We start from the raw sequence: 20,616 nt of genomic DNA on the forward strand, positions 1-20,616 counted from the left end.
ATGGCTCCACTGGACCCTCTCTGCCTGGCCCTGGGCACATGAAACCCTGGTTGTATCCAATGCTTTTGCACAATACACCAAACTTTAAATAATAACTTCCCCACTTAGGGCCAAAATAGACATTACTTTGAATGTGTGTCTAGTAGCTAAATCTCCTTTTCATCGTGATAGCTACAGTATCAGATAGGGGGACATAGAAAAGGGAATTTCAGCAGGTGTGATTTGTATGCATGTTGCACCTGGTGAAATTTCCTCTTCATCACAACAGTTAAAGCTGCAGGAGCTATACTAGAGTGACCAGATTTAAACGAGGGCAGGGCACCTGCAACTTTAACTGTCGTGATGAAGTGGGAATTTCACCAGGTTCTCCATATATACAAATGACACCTGCTGAAATTCCCTTTTCAATACAACTGTTAAAGATACAGGAGCCCTGTCCTCCTTTTCATATGGTCACCCTAGTATCAGAGGTATTATGGCCACAGCTAGACCTAAGGTTTATCCCGGGATCATCCAGGGTTTGCCCCTACCTGAGCACTGGATCCCCTGTGTGTCACCTAGATGAACAGGTTTGACCCCTGGACGATCCAGGGATAAACCTTAGGTCTAGCTATGGCCTATGTCTGTCTCTACCAGTTTCTTAGGAACATGGTTTTGCACTCATCTGCTGCTTGTGGCTTTCCCTTAAGCATCTGGTTGGCTGCTTTGGAAACAGAATACTGGCCTAGATAGGTCTCCTGTAGGGGTGTGCAAGGACCCCCCCGCTCCGCCCCGCGGGCCGATCCGAAAATTTTGGATCGGCCCACTCCGCGCTGCTCCACCCATACTCCGCTCCTCTTCGCCGCGGAGCTCCGGCTCCGAATCGGAGCTCTGCAGTGGAGGGGAGTGGCGCCAGGTAAGGCCAGGAGAGGAGGGTGGGAGGTTTACCGAGCCCTGCCGCCATCGCTGCCCACGCGGCGACGGCGGCAGAGCCCGGTAAGGGACCAAGGGGGAGGGGGGCCTTACCTGCCTCCGTCCGCGGTCCGTCGGCGTCTTCAATTGACCCAGATTTCCTGGTTGAACCGCGGGCTCAATTGAAGATGCCGACGGACCGCGGACGGAGGCAGGTAAGGGAGAAGAGGGCGGGGGTGTTACCGGGCCCTGCCGCTGTCGCCGCATGGGTGACAGCGACAGCGGCAGGGCCCGGTAAACCCCACTTACCTTTCTGGCGGAGCTCCGGATCGAGGCGAAGGATCCGCCTTCACCTCGATCCTCTTCGCCACGCTCCGCCGGCCCCCCAATCCTCTTCACCACTGCCTTAAGGGCAGGCGAAGCCCCCCGCTCCGCTTCTAATTCGCCGGTCCGATTAGAAGCTGAGCACATCCCTAGTCTCCTGATGCAGAAGAGCCCTTCCTATCAGGCAGTCATATAGATGTCAATTGTTGGGATCTCAGTACAAAAAACAGCAGGGGAATGATGTTATTGACCAGACCAAAGCAAGTTAAAATGTAAGGCTGCAAATATTTGACACTGCAGGCTAGTTAATTTTCAACTTATTGGGACATAAAGATTAAAGTCAAATCAGGAGACACCACTCAACAGATTCCCAAACTTCACAGCAATCTCAGTAAGTGAATGACAATATTTATTTATTTATTTATTTATTGCATTTATATCCCGCCTTTTTTCCTCCAAGAAACCCAGGGCGGCATACATAATCCTCTTCCTGTGCTCCGTTTTACTGATTTTTCTAATGCTTTTCAGTTCAGGTTGGTTTGATATTGGTGGCCAGATGGACAGAGAAAAAGTCCTTGCCTCGAGTAACAACCTTGTGTGCAGAAATCAGCAGATGCAGGTTTCTGTGGGGTGGGGATAAACATAATCACCTGCTGAAGGACTTCACATCAAGCTGCGTGGGCTGGTTGAAAAGTTAGCAACCCTGCATTTGAATAGGAAAGGCTGCCGTGCAAAGTTATAGACTGCTTGTATGAGTTCCAGAATAAGTGATGTTACTAGGATCATGCCTATTGGGTTAGACCAGGAATGGGCAGAAGGTTGATCTGGATCTACTGGTAGATACCAGAGTGATTTGAAGTAGATTGGTAAGGGTGTCTGATTCTCAATTGTTAACAGCAGCAGCAGCAAAAAGATGCCCTCCCAGTGGAAGCTGGTGGCTCCATTTTCCATCAGGCTGTGAATTCATTCTGTGTTTCCGTCAGGACCAGCCAGAACTCTAAAGGAGTTGTCCAAGTTGGTGAACCTAGTGTGAGGACAAGATTCAGCAACTTGGGTAGCTCCTTTAGAGTTCTGGCTCGTTCTGATGGAAACACAGAATGGAATCACAGCCCTACTGAAATTGGAACCACCAGCCTCCAATGCTCCCTTACCTCCTCCCACCACACACATTCAATCCTAGAATCATGGAATAGTAGAGCTAGAAGGGTCCTATAAGGCCATTGAGTCCAACCCCCTGCTCAGTGCAGGAATCCACCTTGAGCATTCCTGAAAGATGGCTGTCCAGCTGAGTCTTGGATGCCTCTAAGTGTGGGAGAGCCCACAACCTCCCTAGGTAGTTGGTTCCATTGTCGTCCTGCTCTAAAAGTCAGGAAGTTTTTTTCTGATGTCCCGCTGGAATCTGGCTTCCCGTAACTTGAGCCCATTAGTCCATGTCCTGCACTGTAGAATGACCGAGAAGAGATCCTGGCCCTCCTCCGTGTGACAACCTTTCAAGTATTTGAAGTGTATTATCATGTCTCCCCTCAACCTTCTCTTCTCCAGGCTAAACATGCCCAGCTCTTTCCATCTCTCCTCATAGGGCTTTGTTTCCTATGCATGTTTAGACAGAAAAAAAGCCCTACAACTCCCAGCATTCCATAGCCAGCCATGCTGGGAACTGTAGGACTTTTAAAATTTAAATATGCATAAGATTGCTTCTTCCTCCTCTTCTCCTTTTCTCTTCTCTGATATGTCAAATATGGTTGGCTGAGAGATGCTGAGAGTTGTAGGACTTTTTTTCTGGCTAAACATGCATAGCACTGCACCCAAGGTTATACTGCTGAAATGAAGAGCTTCAACATACCTACGCATTTCCCTTGAATTCCCATATCCCATAGCGTATGAAAGCTGTTGTTGTTAGCTCCATCACACCATCATTATACGTCCACCTCCCCCCTGTTCCAGTGCGTGCCCCAGGAGGGCTAGGCCAGGCTCTGCGACACTCATTTGGGGTGAGGTGGCCGGGTGGCCCTGCTCCTCGTCTTCCTGCTCCAGCACACGCCCCGGGAGGGCTGGGCCTGCTCCAGGCTCTGTGGCACTCGCTTGGGGGTTGCCGAGGGAGGCGGCTGGGTGACTATGTCATACTTCCGCGCCCCCAGCGGCCGCTCGGAGAACAACAAAAGAATCACACTTTCTGCTGTCCAAAATCCATCACTATTTTTTTGGAGGGGAAAGTGCAATCAAAGCAGGACGCATTGAGTACTTCGCCGTAACAGAAGCTTATAAGGTAGAAAACATCGGAGTCCTTTGCATGCAATTCGCAGTGATTGTACAGTATAACGCTGGTGTGATAGAGCTTGAAGAAAGCTTGTTTATTTATTAAATTTCTACATCACCTGATAGCCGAAGCTCTCTTGGCGGTTCACAAAAATTAAATCCATAATGTGTGCAGCATAAAATGTAAAACATGGAAGCTTAAAGCCACATTGTAAAAGTACAACCAGAATAGAAACTTGGGGTAACCAGGAATGGATTTTTGTACGGAAGAATTGTGAGCGCCGTTCAGTTCTGGTACGCAAAACAAATCCGTTGAACTCAACATTCTTTAATTCTAGATGTATGATTTCATTCCAAGGCTCTGCCTGGTGGATCTTTGGGTTCTAATAAAAACAAAAACAAAGTTGATCCTGCAAGCTTGACGTCTGCGCACCCCTGCTTCACACAGGGCCAAAAGTACTAGGAGGAATTCTTTCTTCCAAACATCTGGACTAAGAAAACATTCACATTCCAATAAGCACAGCAGTGGATTCATGAGATTTGCTGAAACCAGACGTAACACTGTAGTTCCGGTTGCCCCCTGCTACGCTCTACCAAAGTTCCTTTCGCTTTAATAGGCATGTGTGGCAGGGGAAAGCTTTATCTGTTGAATATATATCTACCATGTAGCTGAGTGATCAGATCTAATGGAGGACTACTGCACCCTTAATGAGAGTTATGTAGAAGACGGGATTTTATTTTTTTTAATTGATTGATTGCATTTCTATACCACTCAATAGCCAAAGCTCCCTGGGCAGTTCACAAAAATCAAAACCATTCAATATATAAAACAAACAGTATAAAAAGATGATATAAATATAAAAGCACAACCAGAATAAAATCAGCAGTAGTGCAGAAATACAAATTTAAAACAGCAAAGTTAAAATTAATTTATAGACTGTTAAATACTCAGAGAATAAAAAGCTATTCACTTGGCATCTGAAAGAATATAGTGTAGATGCCAGGTGAAACTCCTTAGGGAGCTCATTCCACAGAAGGGGTGCCACAGCAGAGAAGGCCCTCCTCCTGGTAGCCACCTGCCTCACTTCCTTTGGCAGGGGCTCACGGAGAAGGACCCCTGAGGATGACCTTAGGGTCCAGGCAGGTACATATGGGAGGAGGCGTTCCTTCAGATAGCCTGGCCCCAAGCCATTTAGGGCTTTAAAGGTTAATACCAGCACTTTGAATCGGGCCCGGTAGGATAAAAGTTATGGAAATCCTAGTAGAATTTTGTCTTGTCCATGAGTCTAGATAATAATCAATGAATCTCAAGTTGAAAAGAGGCTTTAGAGGATGGGAGCTGAAAAAGCATTGTTCTAAGTCTGCCATGAATATGTTGGTATTAAGGTGACCATATGGAAAGGATAGGGCTCCTGTATCTTTAGCAGTTGTATAGAAAAGGGAGCTTCAGCAGGTGTCATTTGTATGCATGCAGCACCTGGTGAAATTCCCTCTTCATCCCAACAGTGAAAGCTGCAGGAGCCCTGCCCTCTGTTGTATCTGTTGGGATGAAGAGGGAATTTCACCAGGTGCTGCATGCATGCAAATGACACCTGCTGAAATTCCCTTTTCTATACTACTGTTAAAGATACAGGAGCCCTGTCCTCCTTCTCATATTGGTCACCCTAGTTGGTATACTATGGGCCCATGTGAGTGTCCATCAGTACTGTTGTCCTGAAGATAAATGTTCTCCCCAAAGCTGAAGTAATTATGAATAAGTATACAGTGGGAGAGTTCAATAGCTAGGTGTGGAAGAAATCAAGTCCACACTGAGTTTTGGGGTCCAAAACACATACTGAGAGCATTATTGACAGGGTGACTTATAATAGGGTGACCATATGAAAAGGAGGACAGGGCTCCTGTATCTTTAACAGTTGCATAGAAAAGGGAATTTTTGCAGGTGTCATTTGTATATATGGAGAACTTGGTGAAATTTCCTCTTTATCACGCCAGTTAAAGCTGTAGGTCCCCCGCCCTCTCTTAAACCTGTTCACTCTAGCATAGGTCCTGCAGCTTTAACTGTTGTGATGAAGAGGGAATTTCATCAAGTTCTCCATATATACAAATGCACCTGCTGAAATTCCCTTTTCTATGCAACTGTTAAAGATATAGGAGCCCTATCCTCCTTTTCATATGGTCACCCTACCTATCATGCAGCCCCTGGTGAAATTCCCTTTTCATCACAACAGTTAAAGCTGCAGGAGTTATCCTAGAGTGACCAGATATGAAAGAGGACTGGGCTCCTGCAGCTTTAACTGTTGTGATGAAGAGGGAATTTCACCAGGTGCTGCATGCATACAAATGACACCTGCAGAAATTCCTCTTTTCAATAAAACTGTTAAAGGTCCATGAGCCATGTCCTTCTTTTCATATAGTCACACCCTATTAATTGATAAAGTAACAAGCTGTATTACTTTATGATGTGGAGCTGCCCCTGTTGACTGCACATAGGCAGTGATTTTATAAAGAAACTTAACAAGACAAGGAGCTCATTCCTCAAGTCAAAACAGGAAACCAAGATTATCTTTAGTCTAACACATGTCCCTTATCAGCAGCGGTCAACAGTTGTAAATTTTGATGCAGATACAACCATCAGCATTTTAGCAAAATGCAAGCTTGTAAGGTTTTAGTCTAAGCACTCTCCCATCACCTTTAGCAACTTACAGAGTTTGGTCAAGGCCTGAAAGAATGTCAAGAGACAAAGCACAAGAAACTTTCTTTTATTCCACACAGGTACGCTGTGAACCATCAGTGATGATATTCCTGATGGCTTGCAATCCGTCTTTGTGGGGGATGTTGATATAGAGGACCGCCCTCAACACCTATGGTAGCTAGGATGGTGTTTTCTGAGAGATTATCAATGGACTGGAGTTTCCTCAGGAAGTCAATTGTATTCTATATATGAGTATCGGTAGCATGAAATCTGAGAATGGAGTCCATATAGCCAGACACCCCAACTGCGATGGGTGTCCAAGGTTGCTTGGTTTGTATATCTTGGGTTGGAGATAGCAGTTGCCTGGACAAGATTCCTGAGATGTGTCCAGTAGGCATGTGCTCCGCTCCGATTAGGAGCGGAGAAGCAGTAGCGGATTGGCCTGCTCCGCCTTACCCAGAGGTGGAGTAGAAGCGGACCGCGGACCCCTAGAAGCAAGGCGAAGAGAAGCGGACATTTTTCGGAGCTCCTAGTTCAGGCGGAGCGCTCCGATCGCCATCTTGAAACATTTCGCCCATAGGATTGCATTGCGGAAAACAATCGGGGATAACTGGGCTGACTTTGAAGCTATCGTTCTGGAAATTCTTGTGCACAGAGAGTCATGGATGGGGGTCATTTTGAGACTACTCTCACCTCTCTGCGTCGTGCGGGTCACGTGCTAGAATTTTTTACAAATCGGGTCAACAAACAGGGACAGCGCGGCTCAAACGGCGGTTTTCGGCTTTTCGCCCATAGGATTGCATTGAGGAAAACAATCGGGGATAACTGGGTTGATTTTTAAGCTATCGTTCTGAAAATTCTTGTGCACAGAGAGTCGTGGATGCGGGTCATTTTGAGACTACTCTCACCTCTCTGCGTGGTGCGGGTCGCACGCTAGAATTTTTGGAAAAATCGGCGGGAAAAATACCTTTTTCAAAGGGCTGAGGGGCAGAGTCAGCTCCCGCTCATGATGATCCCCAAGTTGGAGGAGGGCATAGGCAAAACAGGTAACTTGGGATTCTGGGAAACTTCTCTTTCTTCATCTGAACGGACTTTTCCCAGTGTTTTTTAAAACAGTAGCCCCACCAAATGCACAAACACAACCTGAAATCATATACTAAGCCAAGAATAAGAGATAGAAACACAGCACTGCTACCCACCCTAACTTTGGGGAACAACTGAAAAGATGTGGTGCAAGGGGATGAGCTCCCCTAGGGCATCTCATCGTGGATGTGCCCCCACTCTCTCCTGCACTGGAAGGCCATTAGAGCCTTCCAAAGAGAGTAAAACGGTGGAGCAATGCCTATCATGAGTCGAAGTGAGCATTTACTTCTTAGTGGTGGAGCGATGCCTGTTATGAGTTGAAGTGAGCGTTTACTTCTCAAGCTCTTCTCACTCAGAGCTGTTGGTGAAGCAATGGCTTTCTTGAGCTGAACTGGCAGCTGCTTCCCTCTCCCCCGGGCACGTCCCCCTATTGCTGGTAAAAGACAGATATAGCCTTTTTTAAAAAATTCTTCTTGCTGTTTATTGAGCAACACTGCTGCTTTTAATTCCACCCCTCCTTCGTTTATTTATTTATTTATTCCATTTTATATGCATTACTGGCTTATCCTTGGCTCACTTCCTTATGCCCCCAGAAATGCCAGCTGCATGCCTGCCTGCCTTCCCTCCCTCCTCCCCTGCCCACCTCGCAGGGGTGTTGTGTGTGTGTGGCTTTGACTCAGGGGAGAAGTCCTTCCTGCGCTCACTTGGAGTTTTGGAAGTTCCAAATTTAGCAGGTTTAAGCCCCACCAAAAAACAGGGGATGATGGGACTGCCTTGAGTCTGGGCGTGCGTATGTATCCCTGGATAAGCTTTCATGGTGGTGAGTTTGAGGTTTTTTTTAACGTGCAAAATTGACGGAGCTATGGAAAGGGGTGTTGGATTTTCATAAATTCCCCAAAAATCAGGGGATGATGGAATTGCCTTGAGTCTGGGCATCCATGTGGACACATGGATAAGCTTTCATGGTGGCGAGTTTGAGGTTTCTAACGTGCAAATTGACGGAGCTATGGAAAGGGGTGTGAATGGGGTGCCCGATTTTCAAAAATTCCCCAAAAATCAGGAGATGATGGGATTGCCTTGAAACTTGGCGTCCATGTGGACACATGGATAAGCTTTCATGGTGGTGAGTTTGAGGTTTCTAACGTGCAAATTGACGGAGCTATGGAAAGGGGTGTGAATGGGGTGCCCAATTTTCAAAAATTCCCCAAAAATCAGGGGATGATGGGATTGCTTTGAAACTTGGCGTGTGTGTGTATACCCCCATGAGGTGTCATGGTGCCAAACATGAGGTTTCTAACTTGAACAGAAAAAAGGTTGTTTAATTTTTTAGCTTTCAATGCAACCCTATGGGGGGAAAAACGGAGCTCCGATCCGGATCCGGAGCTCCGAGCGGAGTGGAGCGGAAGTGGGCGGAGCGGGGGCGGGGCGAAGCGGCCCGCTCCAAAAATCGCAGATCTGCAAGTGAAGCGGAGCGGGGGGTCCGTGCACACCCCTAGTGTCCAGGTTGTGTATTTCCTTCTGGTATTCCTCTCTGAGTGTAGGGTCCTGTAAAATGTATCACAACTTGTTAACAATGGCAACAGTATTAGGGTGACCATCTGAAAAGGAGGACAGGGCTCCTGTATCTTTAACAGTTGCATAGAAAAGGGAATTTCAGCTGGTGTCATTTGTATATATGGAGAACTTGGTGAAATTCCCTCTTCAGCATAACAGTTAAAGCTGCAGGAGCTATACTAGAGTGACCAGATTTAAAAGAGGGCAAGGTACCTGCAGCTTTAACTGTTGTGATGAAGAGGGAATTTCACCAGGTGCTGCATTAATACAAATGACACCTGCAGAAATTCCTCTTTTCAATACAACTGTTAAAAGTACAGGAGCCCTGTCTTCCTTTTCATATGGTCGCCCTAAACAGTATCTCCTTTGTAAGCCTTGTGAATTTTGACACCATTATTGTTTTTGAGGCTGCTGATGGTATCACATTCTGCATAGGTGAGATTGTGTGGCAAATAATGCTTTTTGCTGCTTACCTCAGCTTGGGTGTGCACCTGGAAGCACTTTCCATAGAAATCCAAACTAGGACTTTGGCCATCTGGAGGAGTCCATGCAGAATGTTCTTGTAACTGACCACGACAGGAACGTACCAAGCAACATTGTGAATTTATAAAACTACTCACTGACCCAGGCAGAGGAGACTGTTCTTTCATAGGGACTGTCCTTCTGTGCCACCAAATCCACACATATAAAACATATGATGGTGCGACAACACTTAGAATACTGTGTACAGTTTTGGTCACCACACCTAAAAAAGGATATTATAGAGCTAGAAAAAGTGCAGGAAAGGGCAACCAAAATGATTAAGGGGCTGGAGGGAAGGTTACAGCAACTGGGATTGTTTCGCTTGGAAAAAAGGAGGCTAAAGGGAGACATGATAGAGGTGTACAAAATTATGCATGGTATGGAGAATGTGGACAGGGAGACATTTTTCTCCCTCTCTCAAAATACTAGAACCGAGAGTCATCCCAGGAAACTGATTGGTGGAAGATCCATGACAAATAAAAGGAAGTACTTCTTCACACAGCGCAAAGTTAAATTATGGAACTCACTACCACAAGATGTAGTGATGGCCACCAATCTTGATGGCTTCAAAAGGGGGTTGGATAAATTTCTGGAGGCAAAAGCTATCAATGGCTACTAGTCCTGATAGCTGTATGCTACCTCCAGTATTCGAGGCAATAAGCCTGTGTGCACCAGTTGCTGGGGTACATGGGTAGGAGGGTGCTGTTGCACCATGTCCTGCTTGTTCATCCCTGGCCGATGGCTGGTTGGCCACTGGGTGCTGGGGAACATGGGCGGGAAGGTGCTGTTGTACTTATTTCCTGCTGGTAGGTACATGGTTGACAGCTGGTGGTCACTGTGTGAACAGAGTGCTGGACTAGATGGACCCTTGGTCTGATCCAGCATGGCACTTCATATGTTCTTATGTTCTTAAGGTGGCCCTGAAGAAGATCTTCACCAAAATGCGTCATGCATTTTATAAAGGCATTTTTCTATTGCAGAAAAATATTTTTCCAGTGCTATTTTATTTATTTACTTATTTACTCATTTATTTACAACATTTATATACTGCCCCACATCTAAATAGGTTCTGGAGCAGTGAACAATGAGAGATAAAATAATACAAAGATGACAAGAATAAAACATGATATAATAGTTATTCCATTTTTAAAAGAGAGTGCCAATTAAACCTTGGCTGTTCAACTGACGATGGCTTTCTGGAAAAGAGTTGTTTTCAGGAGGCACTGAGAACAACACACTGAGACAGGGAATTGCAAAGAAAAGGGGTCACCACGTTGAAGGCTCCTCCAGGTGGACTCCAGTCAGGCCATTAAGTCCATCTAGAACCACGAGAAGCATGTCCTCTGCTGACCTCAGTGACTGGCCAGGTTGGGAGAAGGTGCTCTTTCAACTACATAAAGTGAATAGATAACTAAAAACATAAAGAGTGTATGAAGACAAATATTTTCAATCTAGCTTATTAGAACATGCAGTCTTTTAAAAACATTTTAACGTGTGTGTGTTTACTGTTTTTAAAGCTCTGGTTTTTATTGTATTAAGTATTATTATTTTTTAATTGCTTAGCCTGGAAAAAAGGAGGGGAAAGGGAGACATGGGCCACAGCTAGACCTAAGGTTTATCCTGGGATCATCCAGGGTTCACTCCTGCCTGAGCACTGGATCCCCTGTGTGTCACCTAGATGAACAGGTTTGACCCCTGGACAATCCAGAGATAAACCTTAGGTCTAGCTATGGCCTTGGTAGAGGTGTACAAAATTATGCATGGTGTAGAGAATGTGGATAGGGAGACATTTTTCTCCCTCTCCCATAATACTAGAACCCAAAGGGATCAACTTGTGAAGCTGATTGGAGATTCAGGACAGATAAAAGGAAGGACTTTTTCATGCAGCACATAGTTCAACTATGGAATTCACTACTACAAGATGTAGTGAGGCAGGTGGCTACTAGGAGGAGGGCTTTCTCCTCTGTGGCACCCTGGCTGTGGAACGAGCTCCCCAGAGAGGTCCGCCTGGTGCCTACACTGTATTCTTTTCATCGCCAGCTGAAGACCTTTTTATTTTCTCAGTATTTTAACATCTAAATTTAAACTTTGCTGTTTTAATTTTGTATTTTAATCCTATATCAATTTCTGCTGTGTGGTTTTATCCTGGTTGTGCTTTTTATATTGTATTTTGTATTTGGGTTTTTAGCTTGTTGGATGTTTTATTATGTTCCTAATGGTTTTAATTTTTGTGAACCGCCCAGAGAGTTTCGGCTACTGGGCGGTATAAATAAATAAATAAATAAATAATGTTGGCCACCAACTTGGATGGCATTAAAAGGGGTTTGGATAAATTCCTGGAGGAGAAAGCTATCAATGGCTACAAGTCCTGGTGGTTACATGCTACCTCCATTATCAGAAGCAGTAAGCCTGTATACACTAGGTGCTGGGGAACATGGGCGGGAAGGTGCTGTTGCACTTATTTCCTGCTGGTAGGTACATGGTTGACAGCTGGTGGTCACTGTCTGAACAGAGTGCTGGACGAGATGGACCCTTGGTCTGATCCAGCATGGCTTTCCCTATGTTTTTACTTTAAGCAGATAAGGTGGTATATAAATTTAAAGAAACAAAGTAATTAATTAATTGATTAATAAATCTACATACAACCAGGTCACTCAATAGCCCTTATTCTCTCCAAATAGGGCTGAGAAAGACTCCTCTTCAAAACTCTGGAGATTCGTGGCCAGTCAGCATAGTCATCACTGAACAAAGTGAACCAATGCCCTGTCTTGTAAGGGTGAAAATCTATGGATGTTTTAGATAGGGAGGGGGGAAAACACACCTATCACACAAGAATTTCCCAGCCAGTAATGGAGCTGTTACAGTTTCTCTGTTTAAAAATCTATAGGATTGCACCTTAAGGTAGGGTGACCATCTTTAACAATTACATAGAAAATGGAATTTCAGCAAATGGAGTTTCAGCAGAAAATGGAATTTCACCTACTAAAATTCCATTTTCTATGAAACTGTTAAAGACCTTCATCACTGTTAAAGATCTTCATCACAGTTAAAACTACAGGAGCTATACCAGAGTGACCAGATACAAAAGAGGGCAGGGCTCCTGCAGCTTTGACTGTTGTGATGAAGAGGGAATTTCACCAGGCGCTGCATGCATACAAATGACACCTGCTGAAATTCCCTTTTCTATACAACTGTTAAAGATACAGGAGCCCTGTCCTTCTTTCCACATGGTCACCCTACCCTAAGGCAATTGTGCACATGTTCTGCTTCTGAGTGATGTTCCCTCCCTAAATACATGTCTCACTGATAAATGTCCACCATGACCTTTCCATTTTCTAATAGATTTATTTGTTTATAATGTTTTTTATTCCAGTCTCCTACCAAAACAGGCTCCCAGAGTGGCTTTCACAGATTAATAAGAAGACAGGCTCTCTGCCCTCCACCCCAGGCTTACAATCTAAAAGACGCAACACAAAAGGGAAAGGGATTGGGAGGGACACAGAAAACAAAACTCAGGCACCGGTTTTTAGTTTCAAAGTTCTTATAGATGTTCTTTCAGGCAGTGAAGGGTGAAAGAAGCTCAGTACAGTTCTTCCTTCTCTGGCGGCTAGGTTGGTCTCCTCGTTGTCGCGATTATCCTGGGAAAGAGGGTGTGTGTGTGTGTGTGCAATGTCCCAGTGGCCTTTGGCCTCATCCGTCAGCCAAAGTCCCCAGGGAACTGTCAGTTGGAGCTTTGGGCAGAATCCAACTGTGTCATTCTACAATCTCAAACAGCACTTGTGGAGCTGAACCTTTCTGTTATGTAAGCAGTGACCCATTATGCTTGCACCGCTTGTTGCAGAAACAGAATGGGTTGCATAATGGGTTGCACAACAGTTATGCACAACTGCTTGCACAGCAGGATGCACGTGCATAATGCGCAACCACACTTGCACAAACATAACTTTAGCTGGTTTCTTCTCTTGCGCATAATTTCCTCTAGCGCAACATGATTTGCACTAACAGAACGACACTGTTGGATACTGCGCATAGGGGGTCCTTCGGGCATGGATGGGTGAAATGGTCTCCTTGCAGCTGCTCCCTCTCTGGTTGATGTTCTTCCAGGGAAGCAGAGGGTGAAGCAGGGATATACTTAAGCTTTAAAACCATAGGAACAGGGCCACAGGCTGGGGGTTTCAGGAGATTTATAAGGTCTGTAACAGAATTAGGACTCTATCTAACAGAAGAAGGTGGTCAAATAGATTCCTTAGCCCCAAAGGCCTCTGCAGTGGAAGGTCTGGTACTGACACACTCATGGCTCTCACTCTTGAAGCTGGTGGTGCCATAAGGGTAAGACTTTGGGGCAGTAGCCCAGAGCCTCCAAACAAAGTACGGCTGGCTTACCACTTTATTTTTTTTAAAAAAAGGAAACAAAATAATACATATTGCCATCAAAAGAGTGTGTATGTGAGAGAGAGACCATTAAGTTCTGAGTCTAAAATTGCCTAACTGCACCACTGAACACAGTGCCCATATTTTGCCCTGAATGAACATGAAAATGTGACATGTGCATCCTGTGAGGGGTTAATGCCAGTGAACTGGCCAGAATTCAAGGTAACCAAAGACCTGCAAGGATTAACATTATTTAAGGAATTAGAGACTCTGTCTTCTACAAGCTTGGCTTATGGAAAGGAGAGAGTGAGAGTGAGTAGGGAAGACGTACAAGTAGTGTGTGGTCCGAGCCTGGTCCAACATGGAAACTGAAGCGAAGATGAATGATAACATCAAGGTGGGTGATGATCGGTCGTATTGATTATGTCCACTTTATTGTCCGAATGTGCAAAAAGGAAAGCTACGAATAGCTATGTGTCTATGTGTTGCACAGGGCAGTTTTCTGGCTTATTTCTTTGGCTGAAGCGCTCTCTTTTTCCTCTCTCTCAGCAAGCTACTGTTGAATAAACAAAGGTTTCACAGCATTCTTCTGATCAAATAGTACATCCAAGTCCCTTTTTTCCCCCTCCCTGGTTTGTCCTGGTTTGCCTCTCTTTTGAAAGGGCATTTTTTTAGTACTCTAGACTGCATTGCCTTTATCCCAGAGGAAACTCCAGGATGTGTTAAATTTGAGGACAGAAGCCAATTGGTTTGCCACTAACAGCATCTCTGAGGTATGGATAAGCAGTAAAGGCATAAGGATATTAGAACCAGGAAAGAGATGGGAGGGAAGAGAAGTCTTTTTTTTTTAATGGGGAGGAAATCCATCCTATGGGAATGTTAAAAGGAAATAGTTAATTGGAGCTTTGGATTGATGCAGAGATAGGCAACTGATTCAGCACAAGAAACATATGCTGTAGCGCTTTCATGCTTATTTTTGCAGCCATGACAGTTAGTATCTTACTAGCTGGGAATCTCAAAATTCTTTCTTTATGCAAGCCTTGGGGCTCCCTGCAGCTAGTGAGATACATGCTGTCAAATCCTGGACTGTAGCATAGTTGATCGTTTGGCTGGCTTCCTTTGAACTAACGGATCAAGCATGGTACAAATGTTCCAAATACGGCTCCCTTGATCTCAGGGCCCTGTGGAAACATCCCAAATAATTGCGCAAGCAGTGGTTCAGGAAAAAACGGACGCTCTTTTTAAACACGACTTAGCTCCGAGTGAGCAGGACTTCTGTATAGCATCTTCAGACAATCAGACCTTCATAACCAAAGTGCTGGTGGTGGTGGTGGTGAGATAGCTATTGTAACACACCAAACCCGTTCCTTCATGCAGGGATGCAGAATTGTTGTTTTTAAATGGATACTGTTGTTTTTATACTGTTTTTATGTTTTTTTAAATTTTTGTATACTTTTAATGTTTACTATTTTTAATTGTTGTAAACCGCCCAGAGAGCTTCGGCTGTGGGGCGGTATATAAATGTAAATAAATAAATAAATAAATAAATAAATCGCTGGCCCAGAAACCTAACCTGGATGTTCTGGGGTCGCAGAAGTCCACACTCTCTTCTGGCCCAACCCCCTGTTTCCCTGAACAACCAATAGTTTGGTGGCTTCCCAACTTTTGTGCCGTTTCCCTGAATTCTGAAAGGTTGAAATTAGGGTGACCATATGGCAAGGAGGACAGGGGTCCTGTATCTCTAACAGTTGCATAGAAAAAGGAATTTCAGCAGGTGTCATTTGTGTGCATGCAGCAGCTGGAGAAATTCCCTCTTCATCCCAACAATCAAAGCTGTTTTGACTGTTTCCTTTTTCTATGCAACTGTTAAAGATACAGAAGCCCTGTCCTCCTTTCCATATGGCCACCCTACTGAAATGCCTCTCCTAAGGCTTAGTTACTGGTAGTAGGAGGTTTAAGCTATAATATGCTGGTATTTTGCGTATTCTTGGCCCTACTTCTTTTGCTTATGGTCCTACCTCCAAGAGCTTCTCTGAAATGGCAGCTGCTCCTTCTGACCCCCTGCCTTAAAGAAATAAGAAACAGTTCCGAACGAGCCAATGGCATAAACTTTGCCTGTGTGTGCCCGTTGCTGTGGAACATGGATGGGAGGGTGCTGTAGCACCGTGTCCTGCTTTGTTGGTCCCTGGCCAATATCTGGTTGGCCACTGGGTGAACAGAGTGTTGGACTAGATGGACTCTTGGTCTGATCCAATATGGTACTTCTTATGTTCTTAATGAAACTACACATCCTTCAAAGTCAGCCAATCATGTGTGGGGGATATTGAGGTTGTGGCCTTTAGGTCTAAGCAACCCTGCAGGACCCTTGATGCATTCAGAATTGCATTCAGCCCTCAAGTGGGCTTCTCTCTCTCCTCTCTCTTCCTCTCATTTAATCTTGCTGTGATACTCTTCCAAGATCAATACCATCTCTACATACCCTGTGCATGTTGAGCGTGCCTAAGAGACCAATCCTATCCATCTTTACCTAGAAGTACATCCCATAGATTTCAATGCAACTTATTTCCAGGGAGGTAATCTTAGGATTGCACCCTGACACTCAAAACAACCACAATAAGCACTCTGCACATGGGCTTTGTAGAACCCTTGGCAGCTCTCATAAACAACAACAACAACCTATAACTATATGCTGCTTTTCAAATTAGCCTTTTTATGACCTACATGTTTGTCTTCTTCTTTTAAAAGGACACCAGGGCTGATATAACTCACAAGGAAGACTCCGTCGCCGATTCAAAAAGCGAAATGAAAGGTGCTAAGGAGCCATCTGCATTCTATTGCATGTCCAAGCTGAGGGTACTCGGAATTTATTTACTTATTGCTTGAGACATTTGGTTGTGCCTGGGCACACCTGGCACACACCCTGTGCACGCCTATGAATGTGGCACTTTCTCTGAAAGCGATGCAACACCGCTAGGCTCCAAGGCATGCTCAGCTGTACATGAGGTATTGGCTGGGGTGGGGCCAGCGAGCACAATCCTAGCGGTCTTCCCATGCGCATCCGTTTCTAAATGCATGAACACCTGAGCAGAGCTCATGTAACCACACAGGTGTTTCCCAGCCGCTGGCTCTGCCCCTTTCCCTCCAGCTGAGCATGGTTCCTGAGAAAACCAGGGGAGAGGATGGAGAAAGCAGCTGATCAGATTTCTTGAAGAGAACCATTTCGCTTCAAAAGATTGTTGGTGCGCTGGCTTGCCTCTGCAGGCATCAGTTAAAGAAGCGGTGGAAAAGACCAACCGTAATCTTGTGCAAGAGGCCAATTGTATGTCTGTCTGTGGTCTGAAAGTCAAACTAATCGGATTATCTGTACTGAATTTCTGTGGCCTCTGCTTTTAGGCCAAGATTAAATCTGATACTATTGTTTCTCACTTTGTGTCAAGCTGACCCAGGCCCACACTCAATAGTTGCAAGGGTATCACTCAGGGAGGGCAGGGAAAGGGGGCAATCACACACACACAAATGCACACAGAGACAGGCACACACACACACACACATACAGCTTACCAACCAAGAAAGAAAATCTGGCCCATTTTGAGTTACTGCAAGACATTACTTTAAAACCATATCTTGCATCTACGGCCATAGCTAGACCAGGTGAAATCCCAGGGCGATCCCCAAGATCGTCCCTGTGTGTTCACATGATGCACAGGGGATCCCGGGATCAGGGAGGGATGCCCCGGGATCTCCCCCTTAGGCCTGGTTTTTCTGTGGTCTTGGGCTGAGCTCGAGACAGCGGGACGTGTGGCCAGGCACCACGGTTTGCCCCACCTCTTCGCAGTTCCTCACAAGGAGCTGGGACCTGTGCATGGGGTGTAGAGTTCCTTCGGAGCATGGCGCCCATCGGGGGTGGGGTAGGGGGAGTAAGGAAAGTAATTCAAAAAAACACTTACCTTTTGCGCACGAGCGTTTAAGAAAATAATAAAAAAAATGGCGGGCACCATGCCTCTCCCTCTGAGGTCGTCGCATGCCACATGTAAACAGAGGGGGATCTCACGATAAAACCATCGTGAGATCTTCACCCCTCTATCGCAGATTAACAGGTAGGTCTAGCTAAGGCCTACATCTTTTTTCCAAACTCTAGATTAGGTGCAGCCCTCCCCAATAGGAATTGGGATCCTAGTGTGGAGGGCTTTTAAGATCCAGTTTGGGCTAATGCACCTATTCTAGAATAAAAAATAAGTAAAAAAATAGCTGCTAGATATGAATTTAAAGAAATGTCTGTTTTGGCCCTGTATAAAAGCTAGAATTTGAACTGGTTACGATACTTTTTTATTATTTGAGTGAAAGACAGTGGCATGTTTCTCTCCACGTAGATGCTTAAACTGTGCAGTCCTTCTATATTAAGGGTGGCCAACTTGTGGCCTTCCAAGTGTTTTGGCTTACAGTTCCCATGAGTCTTAACCAGCATAGCCAATGGGGAGGAATGGTGGGAATTCTAAGCCAAAACATCTAGAGGACCACAAGTTGCCCTCCCTTGTTCTGCATGTATTAAGGAGGAACTGAGTTGTTGAGGTCAGCACAAGCACATGATCTCGCATGTCAGGAGAGAGAGAGGGAGGGGGAGAGAGAGAGAGAGAAAGAGAAAGAGAGAGAGAGAGAGTTATAACTCAAGCACTGACCCTGTGTGCTCCGGCCTTTAATCTTGCAATGTCTAGAGATCAGGCACATGGATTCCTACTTTACATGTCCATCTGAAGGACATGTCATACAAAACATAGAGGGCAGAACTAGAACCAAGAAACGGAAATTTCAGAAAGCAGATTATGGCTGAAACCCTAGCTGTAAGAGCTGTTAGATTGTGGGACAGAGTAGCTTAGGAACTAATGGGCTGTGGTGGAGGCTGGTGCTTCTGATGTCAGTGGGGCTGTAAATCCGCTCCAAGTGTTAGTCAGACCTAGTCAGAACTCTTCTGCACCTTGGATAGGCTCCTTTAGAATTCTGACTGGTCCTAATATTGGAGCCACCAACCTTCACTGGTGGGCTCTCCTTCACTGGTTGAAGATACTGTACTTGCAAGGGCTTTGCATTGTAAATCTTGCATTGAGTATCTTCCACCTCTTTGCTTCTAATTCCACTTGATAGCTTCCTAGTATTTATTTAATTGATTGTGCTTATTCTTTTCTAGGTATTTCTGGTGGCGTTATCGTTTTCCTATGTAGCCAAGACCATGTCAGGAGCCTACGTGAACAGCATGCTCACACAGATTGAACGGCGCTTCAACATCCCCGCCTCGCTGGTTGGCGTTATCAATGGAAGCTTTGAAATGGGTATGCGAGTGGAGAAGGTTAAGTATTGGTTTGAGATATATCATCCAGAACTCCACCTTAACCTACTGGGCATTCTTTCAGAAAAGAAAAGAATAGAGACAGGCATCTCAGAGTGCAATTATTATTATTTTGCATTAAAGTAAAGCTAGTCTAGATACAACATTAATCATGTTGTGTCCTGTCTACACATAATTTATAGTTTATTCAACATGGCTTTTTGCCTTATTCACCATGGTTAAAGCCTAGTTTAAGGTGTCTTCTGAACAGGGCCAGTGAGTTTTATTTGCTCTCTCAACCCTCAAATCAAACCAGATAGATGTGTGTACTCTTAGGCCTTAGCTAGACCTAAGGTTTATCCCGGGATCGTCTCGGGGTCATCCCTGTTCATGTAAATGACACACAGGATATCCCGAGAGCAGGCAGAGATGACCCCAGGATAAACCTTAGGTCTAGCTAAGGCTTTAGTACTGCAAAGGGAGAGCAGAACATAAAAAAGTTATAATAATTCACAAAATGGTGGATGATTGGTTTGGACACTTGGCAGTGGTTCGCTGTTCATGGGTCCAAAAAGAAGTTGCAGGAACAAGTTGCAGAAGTTGACAGGAGCAAAGGTTAATCCAGGAATCATCTGGGAGGAGATTGAAGGATTATGTGTACGTTATCCATTACCTCTAAGGATGTATGAGAAATTTGCTTCCGTTCATTTTGGACCAGAATTTATGCATTTTGCAACTCCTTGGACTTTAATACTGACCTGAACACCACCTGAGGTCAAAGTTTGTATATTTCTGAGCTCACAATGTGATTTGTGGAAAACAGCACACACACACACCCCCCACACACAATCCATTCAAAAGGCATACATTTGAAAAACACAAATGAGAGGGTGTCATCCTGAAAAATATGAGCAAGTTCACTTTTATCAGTGGAGATGACGCACACATTTAAATTAAAATGTGGGCAACAGATGCATACAACTGGGGAGACATGCCTGAAAATGCACACACTTTTATTTATGTGCAAAAAGAGAAAGGCAAAGCTTGCAATCTCAAACGGATGCAAATTGGCACAAGTTTTGAGGTGGACTTTGGAGAAGGTCGGTGACCTCAGGTTTTGCTAATTTGCACATCCTCACTCATGCTCTTCCTAGTTCAGTTTCTCATTGACTATAACTGGGACTTTCCCGCCTCCTGAGCAGAACCCTCCTCCTAAGTAATCCTTTCCTCCTGAGTTGACCATGAGAGAAAGGTTCTTCTGGGGGCCAGTCAGGTGCTCTGATGATGCGTTTGAGTTTCCAACAGGATCCACTGCCACCAGTGCTCCCAGAGAGTCATGGGATGAGGAAAGGAAGTCAGAAACCAAGGCAGGGCTCAGGGTGGGGTTAAAGGAGTTCTTTGGGTCCCCAAGCGAGGCTGCCCTGTGATGGTAGGGTGACCATATGGAAAGGAGGAGCCCTGCTCTCTTTTGTATCTGGTTACTGATACAGAGCTCCTGCAGCTTTAACGGTTGTGCTGAAGAGGGATTTTCACCAGGGGCTGCATGCATACAAATGACACCTGCTGAAATTCCCTTTTCTATACAACTGTTGATGTTACATTA

The 20,616-nt window shown here is 45.0% G+C and overlaps 1 protein-coding gene across 4 annotated transcripts in view; it reads left to right on the forward strand.

Annotated features, from left to right (window-relative positions):
- Window positions 1-1,574: 1,574 nt before the first annotated feature.
- SLCO1A2 (solute carrier organic anion transporter family member 1A2) overlaps window positions 1,575-20,616 on the forward strand; it is a 50,494-nt gene continuing 31,452 nt past the window's right edge. The window contains exons 1-3 of one of the 4 annotated variants that reach the window (XM_063134790.1): window positions 1,575-1,606; window positions 16,439-16,546; window positions 18,876-19,017. In XM_063134790.1, the coding sequence (XP_062990860.1) occupies window positions 16,496-16,546; window positions 18,876-19,017 (193 nt within the window). In that variant the 5' untranslated portion in view covers window positions 1,575-1,606; window positions 16,439-16,495. The other 3 variants (XM_063134789.1, XM_063134791.1, XM_063134792.1) reach the window with 3 other exon arrangements.

Source organism: Elgaria multicarinata, chromosome 9, assembly GCF_023053635.1.
Source record: "Elgaria multicarinata webbii isolate HBS135686 ecotype San Diego chromosome 9, rElgMul1.1.pri, whole genome shotgun sequence".
In the NCBI taxonomy this organism is placed as follows: Eukaryota; Metazoa; Chordata; class Lepidosauria; order Squamata; family Anguidae; genus Elgaria; species Elgaria multicarinata.